Source organism: Scardinius erythrophthalmus (assembly GCF_964197995.2).
Source record: "Scardinius erythrophthalmus genome assembly, chromosome: 2".
Lineage (NCBI taxonomy): Eukaryota > Metazoa > Chordata > Actinopteri > Cypriniformes > Leuciscidae > Scardinius > Scardinius erythrophthalmus.
This window is the reverse complement of record NC_138222.1, coordinates 13,142,607-13,156,422: the sequence shown is the minus strand read 5'-3', so window position 1 is coordinate 13,156,422 and position 13,816 is coordinate 13,142,607. Positions and strand designations below refer to the sequence as shown.

The 13,816-nt window shown below is 39.6% G+C and overlaps 1 protein-coding gene across 4 annotated transcripts in view; it reads right to left on the bottom strand.

Moving 5' to 3' along the window:
* Positions 1-6,486: 6,486 nt before the first annotated feature.
* dok7a (docking protein 7a) overlaps positions 6,487-13,816 on the bottom strand; it is a 62,985-nt gene continuing 55,655 nt past the window's right edge. For 2 of the 4 annotated variants that reach the window (XM_081355328.1, XM_081355330.1), the window contains 3 exons: positions 9,764-9,839; positions 9,529-9,684; positions 6,487-7,433 (listed from right to left, as the gene is read on the bottom strand). In XM_081355328.1, the coding sequence (XP_081211454.1) occupies positions 7,288-7,433; positions 9,529-9,684; positions 9,764-9,839 (378 nt within the window). In that variant the 3' untranslated portion in view covers positions 6,487-7,287. The remainder of the gene's footprint in view (positions 7,434-9,528; positions 9,685-9,763; positions 9,840-13,816) is intronic. The other 2 variants (XM_081355327.1, XM_081355329.1) reach the window with 1 other exon arrangement.

Sequence of the window (13,816 nt, the reverse complement as noted above, 5' to 3'; positions counted from 1 at the left end):
TGTTATGCACATGGGTGTTTTATTGTTTTGAGCCATGTGCTCATGTCTGTCGTTTAGCCCCTCCCATCTTGTTATCCAGTTATTGGTTAATTTGCCCCACCTGTTGTGTTCGTTACCCTCCTTTGTTTGTTCCCCTATTTAGCCTCCTTGTGTTTGTAGTCTTGTGCTGGTTCGTTGTCTTGTACACGTCTCCCGTTTCCCCGTGACCCGTTTTGGTATGTTCACTTTTGAAGTTGTTGTTTTGGTATTCAGTAATGTTTTCCCCCTCGTGGGTTTTGTTTTGTGTTTAAGTGTTTCTTTTTCCAATAAATATTATTTTCCTTTGCACTTGAGTCCTCTCTTAGTTTTCTTTAGTTAACGTGACAATCTGCACATGCAGCTTTATCCACATATAAGGAGAGAGCAGGGTAAGTCATTCTTGAGATACCCTCAGCTTTAGCAATAAGAGTTCGTCCTCTCAGAGATAAATCTCTCTGTAACCATGAATTGAATTTCCTTTTAGCTTTCTCAACAACTGGGTTAAAGTTCAGTCTGCATCTGACTTTGTCATCCTTACATATGGATATACCCAGATAGGTCACCTGTGACTTAACTGGAATACCATAAAGAGAAAGAGAAGGACAGGTTTTAATAGCTAACAACTCACATTTATTAAGATTTAAGTTTAAACCGGAAGCTTTGGAGAAAAATTTAATGTGTTGGATTGCAATCGGAATCTGTAATTCGTTTTTTAAGAACAGGGTAGTGTCGTCAGCTAGCTGACTAATAAGAATATGTTTGTTGGCAATAGTAATACCTTGCAGATGAGTACTCAGAAGAAAGGAAGAAAGAAGTTGTGCAGCCACAAGAAATAAATAAGGGGATACAGGGCAGCCCTGACGAACTCCTCTTGACAATTGAAATCTAGGAGAGGTACCTGATTTAAGGTGGATGGAACAGTTGGCATTATTATAAAGAGTTCTTATAAACTTGCAAAATGGATCACCAAACCCAAGCTTTTGGAGAGCTAGAAAAATAAACTCGTGTTCAAGAGAGTCAAAAGCTTTGTAAAAATCTAGAATAAGACTGTCATCATCAACTAATTCGCTATAGTCTAATAAATCTAGAACAAGTCAGATATTGTTTGCTATATGTCTTTTTGGCATAAATCCTGATTGAGTCTCATCAATAACTGAACTCAGAACACACTTAAGTCTTTTGGCCAAAGCCCAAGCTAATATTTTATAATCATTATTAAGAAGACAGATGGGTCGCCAATTATTTATCAATGTTGTATCTTTTTTAGGTTTAGGTATCAGAGTTAAAAGCCCTTGAGTTAAGCTAGAAGGCAAAGTTTCTGACTGAATACTCTCCAAAAACATATTTAGCAGGAACGGTGCCAATTCTTTAGCAAAGCTTTTATAAAACTCGGCCGTTAGGCCATCGGTTCCAGGAGATTTGTTATTTTTAAGGCCCTCAATCCCCTCAATTACTTCAGTGATTGTTATAGTTTTATCACAGGCAAGCTGCTCATCTTTAGATATAGATTTAACCTCCTTTAATGACTGAAAAAAAAGGGAGGCTGAGTCGTTACAGTAATTAGATGTATATAGTTTTGAATAGAAGTTACTACAAAAAGATGCAATATCCTTAGAATTATCAGTCAACATGCCATTGACTTGCAGAGAACTAATAGAAAGATTCCTAGAGTTGTGTTTTTCCATTCTAAAAAAATAAGCAGAGCTCTGTTCACCTTGTTCTAGCCAATTCCTCCTTGAACGAACATAAGAGCCTTCAGCTTTGTATTTATACATATTGTCTAATTTAGATTGGAGCTCTGCAAGTTCTGATAAATCAGTTTCGGATAAGCTTACCTGAATTTTGCTCTGAAGTGTTATAATCTTTGATATGACCTTCTCTTCTTCATACCTTCTCTGTTTTGCCAAATTGCTGCTAAAATGTCTAATACATATTCCTACTTCATATTTTAACAAATCCCAATTTAAGCTAAATTTATTTTCAGAAGAAGCTTTCACCCAGTAATATCGAATCAGAAAGGAAATTCTTTTTTTCAGATCATCATGCTTAAGTACAGATGAATTCATTTTCCAATAAGAGGCTCTGGAATTTATATTTGAGTGTCCTGTGGATAGAGGAGTAGAAAGAAGAATAGTGTGGTGATCCGTTAAAGGAGAGGCAAGAATACTAACCGAAACATTATAATCTTTGAAAGAGTATGGTACAAGCCAATAATCTAAACGAGAAAGTCTTGAGCGATTCTTGTTACCCCATGTATAAGATTTAGTATTTGGGAACTTCTCCCTCCAAATATCAACTAAATCCAACTTCTCCATGAACATTTTCAATTTTAAATTAGGAGAAGTAGACTGCCTAGGAGGAAATCTATCAAGATTATTATCAGGAGTGATGTTAAAATCTCCACCAATACAAATTACAGCATCAGGAAATTTATTAGACCATAATAAAATTTTGTCTCCTATCTCATCAAGTAACAAGTCATTTTCTCTAGAGGTATTATACCCATAAATGTTTACCAATAAAACAAATATATTATTAATACAAATGACCAAAATAAGAAAGTGTCCCATAGGATCTATATAACTCTGTAACACTGAACCTGCAAAATGGTTTTTCACTATCATAACACCAGCAGAATGTTCTGAACCATGGGCCATCCAAACCTCATTGCCCCATTGGCTTTTCCAAAAAGAAATGTCATTGGAAACAGAGTGAGACTTCTGGAAAAAACAAAAGTCAGTTTTAAAAGATTTAGCATACAAAAACAATGCTTTGCGCTTTACATTGTCACGCAACCCCCTGGCATTGAGAGAAACAATTGAAATAGACATTTAAAAGAACAGAACAAGAGAAATAACAAAAATACCAGTAGTAGAACCCTCAAGGGAAAAAAAGTGCATCAATAGGCAGCTGACTAATAGTGTCGGGTAAATCTTCGGCATGAACTCAGTCAATCAAGTTAGTGAGCTTTCTTAAAATGAAATCTGTTACACCCACTAAAAATAAACTGGTTAACCTTAAGGTGGATGAATTTCAGATCCATCAACAAAGGCACGACCCCCAATGAAGTGAGCTTTCTTTCCCTCCTTTCGAGCCTTATCTACAGCAGGCCAAAGCAGCTGTCTTCTTTCTCGATCAGTCGCGATGAGATCCTCAGTGAAGCGAAGTTGATTGGCACGAAGAAACTCCGACGTCCTCGCTGCCTTCCACACACCGTCTCTCGTAACTCGCGAAGAAAATTGAATGATGATCGATCGCGGTCGTGAACTATTCTGGATCCTCCTTCCAATGCGGTGAACTGTGTCGATTTTGTCTGCTAGGCTGCTTCTTCCCTCAGGGAAAGTGGCTTCACAGATACGGATGGATTCCGCTCTTACATCCTCTCTTTCCTTCTCGGTAACACCGTGTAAGCGTAGATTCCAGCGACGGGAGTATCTTTCCAAGTCAGTGAGACGTTGTTCACAAAATCCCATCTTCTTCTCTTCAGTGTTCAATCTTTTCTCAACGTGACTGACTTGGCCTTTGATGTCATTTAGTTCAGCACATACGAAGTCCACTGTTTTTTTTAAAACTTCAATTTTTAGGGCATTTTCACCCACCATTTTCTCTAAGGTGTCAGAGCGAGTGTTAATCAAGGTGGAGAGCGTCGAAACAACAGAGGAGATATCATCATCTGTTTTGCCCTTCTTGGATGGAGGTTTAGCTGGGCTGTCTGGAAGTGGTGTTTTAGCCCCAGGCAAAGTTTCTTCCATAGACACATAGTTGTGAAAGTCCGTCTTGTCAGATTGCCGCGAAACACGCGACATATCTTTCCTTTTGTCAGCGGATGACTTCATATTTCGAATGTCAGAGAAAGCAGAAATCTAGATGTGGGTGATTTTGCGTAAAAGTAACTTTAAGGAGTGATATTTATGCCGTTATTAAAGATTGTCAGCAGAGCTCGGCAAAAGTTGTGTTAGCAGGATGCCATCTTGGACCAGCCTCCGGCTAACTAGAGGTAAGTTAGGTTAAGCTGTAAGACTTGAGCTGTAAGTTTGGGCTTTTAATCGCATTTTATGTGTAGATGAGAGATTTTGATAGTTTTGTAAAGGTTTTGCTGGCAATTGTTCAATGGATGAAAGGAAGTATAGCTAATTTATTTAACCTAAAAGTATGCACTGTACGGTACATTCATAGTTTTCACGTGACGTCACTCAATCAAGCCTAACGTTACAATTTATCTATGACTGAAATCTTGCACGTATGTAGAGGGAAAACTCCAGTGTAGGCCTATACTTCACATTTTGGACAACCATTGTTTTTTACATTTATATTTTGGCTATTGTTTTCTTTCTCACTTTAGATGCTGGAGAAAAAAACAGCCAGGCTAAAGCATTCAAAGTGGAAACTTCTGTCGTGGCTCAACAATCCTTGCAAGCTCTTTCACTTAAATAATTCATTTATAATTCACTTCACTGTAGCCCAAGCTCACATTTCAATCATTAATTTCAAGATTCGAATGTTGGCCGTGTCTAAATCAGTAACTGAATATACGAACTGTGATTTTTTTTTTAGTAGGCTACGAGAGCTTTTAGAGAATCAAGATTTCTTTAATAACGTTGCGTTCGTGTGCTTAGTGAATGAGACCAAAATGATGCTTAAATCTACACTTCAAGCAACAAAGGTGAACTCGCTAGGATTCTGGGACCGGATTCACGAAAACCTTAAGAAGTTAAGAAAAGTCTTATGATAAACTAAGAAGTAGGATGTTCCTTCTAGAAAAAAAAAAAAGTTCTCAAATTTTCCTTGAGAAAATGAAAGGCTTTGGTGTTATTTGATTGAAAGACGGGTAGGCCTATTGCTGAAGACTCGATAAATGAAAAACACCTAGTCCATGTTTTTAAACTGCCTGTAGATTACCGTATCATAATACGCGCCCAGACTATTGTCCTCGCGACTGGCTTTACGGGAGTTAATCACTCAGCGCTTTGATTTCACTGCATCGTATCAAGTTAAAATATTTTAAAAGAGCCTGTCTCAAGGTGCAGCGGTCTTTCCCATTCATTTGCGCTCCGTAGGCTATTTTCTTGCGCTGCCTGCAGAGATGCGTCTCATCATCAGTAGTTTAGGGCTGCGTCCGAAATCGCACTCTCTTCTTGAGTAGGCCTAGGTAGACCTACTTATACTTTGTGACCGCAAAAAAAGTATGTTCTATTTGTGTCATCATAATATATATACACACAATGCCTTTTCACTGCAACTTCAAAGGAAGCAATACAATGTTGTCGAAACTAGCGCTGGTTGTGCTTTGGATGTAAATTACCTTGAAGTGATCCTCACACACTACATCGGTCTTTTGTGATTCTACCCATGTGACGCGAGCTAGTTGAAGAAGTGTTAGAGCTTTGGCTAATGGCTATTTATTTAAATATATTGTTAATAATTTGCATAGGCCTAGTTAATATTGTTCTGTGGTGTTCAGTTTATACAGGTTTTTCAAATGCTATTTAATAAAAATATATATATTTTTTTCTCTCAAAATCTTTTTTTTTTTTTGCCCCATAAAACTGAATTAATTACATAAAAGTACATTTAATTAAAACAACAATAAAAACCCCAAACTAGCTACACTTTAATTTTCTTCGCTTTCAGAGTGTAAGAGGGGAGGGGACTGAAATTTAAATCATTGCAATTAAATCAGTTGTTTGTGTCTAATACCAGTTATCACTTCGTCGCCTTAACAACATATAAAAGTGTACATGTCCAATTTGGGTCTGTCAAAGAAGAATAAAAAAAAATGTCATGATTATTGTAGACTGTTAAATAAATAGTCTTGCTAGATTAAAGCTTTAATGCAGTGCCTTATTTCTGTTCAAAAAATATGTTCAGTGCAATTCAATGTCATCCAATTAGGCTACCTATAGGCTAGCTAAAAGGCAACATTCTCAGAAAGTTCTGGCTAAACGTTCTTACAGTAACGTTTATGGTATTTAATAACGTCCTCCCAACGTCAGCACAAACATCGTTCATGGAACGTTTTTAAAACATTTAAATAAACAAAAACTGGACGTTCTGAACGTCCAGAGAACATAAAAATAAAAAATAAAAAAGTGTCTATAACTTAATGGAATATCAAAACGTCCTTAGAACAGCTTGGATGTTGAACTATTTTCTGAATCCTTTAATTTCTTTAAAACACCCTCTTTTGTTGGTCATCATGTATACGTTTAGAAATCCTCGCCAAACTCCAGTGTTCCTTCTTTCTCTTGAAGATAATCACCAGGAACACGAGGAGATGATTCTATAATACTAGATGTTTCTATTTTCCACCAGCTTTACACTACATAGTGTGTTCATGGCAGGCTTTATTCCCTTAAATTTACTGCCGTTTCAAAAGCCTCACGCTGTCCTCTAGCGGCGAGACAATATAACTGCGTCTCCAGATAAAACTTAAGACTAAACTTTACAATAATAATAAGAAACAGTATTGAACATTAGTTTTTATTTTACACCTGTATATACAAACGATTATTATTAGCATTATTGTTTTACTTTTGTCACAAAAACTTTGATTAATATAATATCTAGCAGCAGCATTATATGTTTTTCATACATCGCAGTTCAAACTGTTCACTTCCTTCAGTGCTGAAACTATGAGAAAATACAGCATGTGATCTACAAAGGACACTGAACACCTGCAATGCATGATTTTCTGGTTCCAAAATTAATCTAAAATACAAAATCAGTAGTTTCATTTAAAAATTGTCTTCACATGACTAGACTTTAATTTAGGTTAATAAAAAGACTAAAAAGTAAATGCATCACATTTAATGCAATTGCAACTAGAAAGTAATATTTCACATTTTAAAATTAAATTAATAAATTAATAAAAAAAATAAAAATGCATTTTTGGTTCTGTGCATTGCACATATTAATCTAACAGATTAATACTAACAGATATTTTATCAATCCATGTATTTATGGCTTACTGTACACTGAATGTGTGTTTAACATGTTCATCTTAGCAGTGTGTGTGTGTGACCTGTATACATTACTGTACATTACTGTATTTAAAACACTTGTGTATATGCTATGATTAACACTGCACACTCACTCACTATTCACTACATAGTGAAATCCACAGTCGACTAAATGAGAAAATGAGTGGAAACTTCTGTAGATACATACACTATTTTTGTGTTTTACTGTCATCACATAAATGTAGTGTTTTGGTCAGTTTGTCTAGAGCAAGAGACGATCATGAACTCTCCAGATAAAGTGTTTCTCAGTTCAGTCCTCTTTCAGTCCTCGTCTTCTCCTCTGCTGCTCCAGTCTCTGAAGCCCTTCCTCTCGCCCCAATGCATGCTGGGTACCTGCTCTGTGAGCCGCCTCGGTCGCTGCAATGTCAATCTGAGCGTATTTACTGGAGCTTTTCCCTGAACAGAACCAGAACAAGACAGATGTTGATGTTGGCCTGAAAAAGTTTCATTTATTACTTTTAAAATATTCACTATTATATTACTAAAATATTACTTTTATTCAGAAAGGCTCATACATCAAAATTTATCAAATGTGACAGTAAAAACATTTATGTCACAAAATATTTTTGTTTTAAATAAATGCTGTTCTTTTGAACTTTCTATTCATCAAATAATCCTGAAAAAAATATATCACGGTTTCCACAAAAGTATCGGGCAGCACAACTGTTTTCAACATTGATAATAATAAGAAATGTTTCTTGAGCAGCAAATCAGCATATTAGAAGGATTTCTGAAGGATCATGTGATGATGAAAATTCAGCTTTTCATCACAGGAATAAATTACATAATACATTATATTTAATTTAAAAAATATTAGCAAAAAACACATACAGTACATAGATACCTATTTTAAATAACTACAATAGCCATTTACAAATAAATAATGATAAACAATATACACTGTATTTAGTGAAATTGATATTTTCAGATGTTTGTACTTGCATTAAAGTGAGTGGCATTTATTATTGTATTTGAACTTCAGGTTGTTTTGCTTTAAAAAGTAAAATCTGTTTTTGTCAGATGGGTTGTATCTTGAATGTGACTTTGAATGACTTGAAAGCAGGTGCTTTGTTTGTTTAACTTAATAATGAATAATTAATATTATGGAAGCTTGTGTCTGCCCCAGTATACCAAATTAAAAAGGTAACTGTGACTATCTTACCAGCTGAGTATTTTCTTTTTAATTTTTTGCAATTGCAATTGCAAGTTTGTCGATTCTGAAACACCGAATGGTTCAACTTAGTCACATCGTCAGTGATAAACCCAGGGTCATAGGTTGTTTCGGGTCTTAGATCATCAGACACCCTAGCCTGGGCGGCCCAGCAGGGTGTGATCAGTCTCGCCTTGTGTCCAAGTAGCGCACTACCCCATGGATCACCCTCTGGATCCACAGCCACCTTGATGCTTTTTCCACAGCTTATGTGGTGTTCTTGGTGGCTGTTCTTTCCTGCAACCCTCTAATACTAAGAAGATGTAGAGACTGTCCTGCAAAGCCCCTGCAGCGGGCCCTCCACCCATGCCTTCAACATAACATTCCTCTGCCAATTCAAGATACTTGGCCTTCTTGCGCTCATGGGCCTCCTCTATCCGGCCTTCCCAAGGCATAGTAAGTTTCAACATGACAACTTGCTTGGAACAGTCAGATGTTAAGACCAAATCTAGGCTGAGTGTCATCCTTGCAATGATTTCTGGAAACTTCACCTGCTTCCCTAGGTCAACCTTCAGCAGCCAATCATGAGCTGAGGCTAGCAGCCACCTGAGGTTTCTCTCTCACCCTGATGAAGGCGATGTTGTGCCTTACTGGGAGCTGATGTTTTCTCTATTGGATTGCAATGTAGATGGTGTCAGCTACTGCCCTCAGCACCTGGTCATTGCACCACCTCTACCTCCCCTCTCCCAACGCTTTCGGGCAGCAGCTCAAGATGTGCTCTAAGGATCCTCTTGCCAGGCACAGTGGGTATGCTGGGGTATTAGCTAAACCACAGCAATGCAGGTTGGCTGGGCTTGGAAGGACATCATACACTGACTGGATCAGAAACTTGAGTCTAGCTGGTTCTGTCTTCCAAAGTTCTGCCCAGGTGATCTTACGTGCAGTTGTATGGTCCCAATTAGTCCAAGCTCCCTGCATGCACATAGCCACTGTCCTACTCCGACGTTCCTCTTCTACCTCTGCCCAGATCTAACCCTTGGATCAGCTGACGTCTCTCTCACTCTCCCCGTCTCTCTCCTACCAAACCCGGCTTGTCCAGCTGCCACAGAGCCTACCAACATGCCATGTCTCAGCCTCGCTTCAGCCCGCTTAACTGCCTCCGTGCCCGCCACTTCCTCCCAGGAAAAAAAACGTCAAAAATCAAAATGACCTTTATTTTTTATTCTGTGGTGGAAACAAGCCTCCATTTAATATATATATATATATATATATATATATATATATATATATATATGGTGTTGATGTGTACACACTACTAATTATTATTTGCTTGCTTTGCACCTCTGATGGCCGTGCTGGACTCCTGCAGCTCTAGTTCCATGTAATGCAGCTGTTTTTTGGACATGGGGCTGGTGGGAATATTCACGTATGTTACTGCATCTCCTCTGAGCCTGTCCGTCACCACTGATCCGTCCACTGCAAACGCAAACACTCCACCTGAAACGCACAGATCAGACCCACATCAAACACACACATCTACAGAAAACACCACAGACCTCGGGCAAAGTGAGTTCACCTTCAGTGAGATGATGAGAAACCCTTTGTGAAGAAGCACAGCTGTCTATGAGCTCAAACCTGCTCCCCTCCTCCAACTGTCACAGAAAGAGAGAGAGAGAGAATAAGATGTTCATCCATGGAAAAACACACCTTCATTAGTCCCGATTCCTGTTTAAAAGTAACATGTCCACACCAGTTTAATCTGTAACTTGTCTATACAGGTCCAGCCTTTATGCTTTACAAATGCAGTTTTCAGGTGACTGCCTGCTAATAACACACTGTTGCATGTGGCATTCAGTTGTATTTATGTATTCAGTTGTATCGCTTAACACTTTGATGCACAAGTCATTAAATTAAGGAAAAAAATCTCAATGTTTCTTTTTTCATTGCATGCAATGAAAAGAGATTAAATATAAGGTATTTTTAAAATGCTAATTACTAATGACATTAGACCATGTGGCTATGATAAGCGCACAATGATTAAGGAATACCAACAAACAGTCTTTAATATTAAATCCAAAAGGTAACACGCAGGAGATCAACCAGAAAACAGAATAGCACAACCACATTTAAACTAAGACAAAACCAAACACTGAATAAAGGGAACTAGGGGTTTAAATACACAAGGAGGATAATCAACAGGACTAGAGATAACAAACTGTTCCTGTTCCTTGTGTTTCTATGGTTACTCAGGCAAACGGGAACAGAACCGAACCAAATCAAAACACAAAAAAACGAACAAAGTTGTGACTAGGGGTAGGCGATCTGACGATTTTATATTGTGATCGATTTTGAAGACGTCCACTACTTTTCAAGCGAATCGTAGAGATTGTGATCTTTTATGTCCTTGTAATAATCTTAAAATACTGCAATGACTGCCTACTAGATGGCTGTGCTGACTGTCCATATTATATCATGCGTCTTTATCATGTGTCTGTCTTTCATGCATGGGGACCCATTTGAAAAACAACTCAACAGTACCCCTGCTACCCGACCCGAGCCCAACGGGTCCCGAAAAACTCGCGTGTTCCAGGTTGGGGTCAGGTTTAATTAATAGCCTTGGGTTCGGGTTTGTAACTTAGAAAAACTATATAGGCTATACAGTACATGCCGTGTGGCTGCTTGCTGTGTTGTGACCATAAGAGCACGCGAGAGAGAAAGTACGTGCGTTTCAGCCGTCCTCCTCTGATTGCAGTATTGTGACCGAAATAGTGCGCACAGGAGCACAAGAGCAAAAAAGTTTTGTAAAATGATATATGAATCATTTTTATTTTATCATATATCATTTTACAAAACTGTTTTGCGCATGTGCTCCCGCACGCACTATTTCAGTCACAACACTGCAATCAGAGGACGGTGCCGAAACCATCAACTCTCGATACTGTTCTCTTCCTTCATAACTCGAACTGAGAAGGATATATTGGTGTAAATAGTTGTGCAACTGCGCAAACTTTGCTTTGTTCGAATGTTTGAGTCCCAGGGAATTTGTGACTATTTCAACCACAATCACTATTTTCTACCTGTTCAACCACATCAAAGTTTCGTAATAGTCAGACCTGCAAACTCCTCAGAGTAAAAAAGGTGACAGTGTCGCGCGGGGGGGGGGGGGGGGGGGCACATACAAATGCAAATGACACATTTCTGAGTGCTCTATTAAACAGAAATTTCATGTTTAATCCCATGCAACAAGAGATTAACACGTTTGCCAAATTGCTTTATTTTACACTTTCTCTCGCATCAGCTGTTGTGTAAACAGTAGGGGTGTAACTGTTCACAAAATTCACGGTTCGATATGATACACTTGTGTCACGGTTCGGTTTGGTATCCAAATACCACGGTTCGGTTTGGTACATTTTTGATACAGCAAAAAGAAAGAAATACCAGAGAAATTTCCTGGATTTATTTATTTTTTAATCTTTTTTTTAAATTAAAACTAACATCATAAAGTATGACATTTTTTTACTTTGAGCAATTCTGGAGCTATAACTTAATTGACTCTTCTTAGGAGCATATAAAACAAAACAGCTCCTTGGAAAAAAATATTGTAGTAGTTATAAACAAAGGTTTATTTTAGTTCAGAATGATTAACATTTGAGGCAATTGTATTCATAACATTGTCAAAATAAAACCGATGTAATGTTACTTGAAGGCATTGTAGCCTACTATTCCTGCCAAGCTTACATGGTTGCAGTGAGTGTTACTACGGTAAATCCATGGTGAATGTTGCTGATCTGTGGACGCTGGATAGTTCATTCATGCCACAATGTTTATTCCTGGTTTCCACGTCAGTGCTGTTTGATCCGTTAATAACGGAGAAATCTGAATGTTTCTCACTAGATCTCGCAGCGATGTTATTACGTCTGTGGCGAATTCAAACGCTTTCTTTACTGGATCTCTTATCAGCGCTGTGTAGTAACAGTGTCGCTTGATCAAGATCGGCTCGCGCTGCTTTGGTCCAAACTGATAAACGGTCCGTCAACCACGAGCAGTTTCGTTCCGCTTGCATTACGTTGATGTTGGACAATGTTGTGGTCGCGCCGGCGGATTATGAGCGCGCCCACCACGCGCAACGCGCCTGCATTTGAAATAACGAAATTTCAAATGTATTTTGAAATTTCAAAATACCCCCCCCCCCCCAAAAAAAACAAAAACTCTCCGGTTCTACGCGATTCACGTAAATGACCCAATTGACCAAGAAAACGGCGATTGTCGCCGAAAAGCGACAAGTTTGCAGGTATGAATAGTAAATCCATGTGTTCTCTTACGAGAGGCTCTCTCGTATTGCGTAAGTTAGCTTACGCTACGGGTAAAGTCATCTTTTCTCGAGATATGAAGCCCAAAATTATCCTTAATTTTTATATCTTGTCAACGGAGTGCAGCAGCTAGCAGACCTAGAGCGGGCCATCTAGCGCGCTCATTGGCTGCTCCGCGGCAACTGCAGCAGCCTACCACTTGAGTCTGGCGTGACGTCACAGCCCGCCAAAATGACCGTGGCCTAGCGTATATAAGGAAGGCTCGGAAGCTGCTAACCTGATTTTTGTCTCTTCAGCGAAGCTCTTCACATCACTGGACTCTGAGAGAAGCCGCCGCCGTTGAATCAAGCGACCAGCAAGCAGGACAGCGCCTGAGGAAGCCGGTCGTCTTTGCTGCCTACTACGCTATCCGGCGTCATATCCTTTTTCTGCTGTGTGTGTTCGCCGCTGCGACACACATTCTGAGAAAATTCCTACAAGGCGTTGTTTCAAATGCCTCGCACCTCTCTCCCCGTTCTCTCTCTCCCTCTGTTCGAGCCGCGCAAACTGCGCTGCTCACAAGGGATGTCAGAAGCGGACGGTCACGGGCTAGCTTCCTTTACGTTACAAGAAAGCTACCCCGCCCTCACTCACTGGCAAAAGGAGAAAAGAGTGTTTTAGTCCCGCCGAGGCCGGACCAACCTCCATTTCTCACATATTTCTCAGTCCCCTCTTAAGCTCAGGCGACTGGAAATACCAATATTGCAATAATTGTTATAATACATGCACGCCTGCAAACTAATGCTGACGCAAAACACGATGACGCTCGCCCCTCTTCCCGCGCTCTTCCCCTCTGTTCGAGCCGCGCAAACGGCGCCGCTCACAAGGGATGTAAGAAGTGGACGGTCACGGGCTAGCTTCCTTTACGTTACAAGAAAGCTACCCCGCCCCTCCCGCCTCATTCGCACGCGTCACTCACCGGCGAAAGGAGAAAACAGTGTTTAGTCCCACCGAGGCCGGACCAACCTCCATTTCTCACACATTTCTCAGTCCCCTCCTAAGTTCAGGCGACTGGAAATATCAATATTGCAGTAAACGAGCCTGTTATAATACATGCACGCCTGCAAACAAACGCCGTCACAAGACATGATGATGCTCTCTGGCTATTCGCCTATTACAACCCATCTTCCTGCTCTCTCTCCCTTTGTTCGAGCCGCGCAAACTGCGCCGTTCTCAAGGGATGTCAGAGCGGATGGTCACGAGCAATGTTCAGCACCCTGCGTGCCTCACTCACCTGCGAAAGGAAGAAGAGAGAGTGTTTTAGTCCCGCCGAGGCCGGA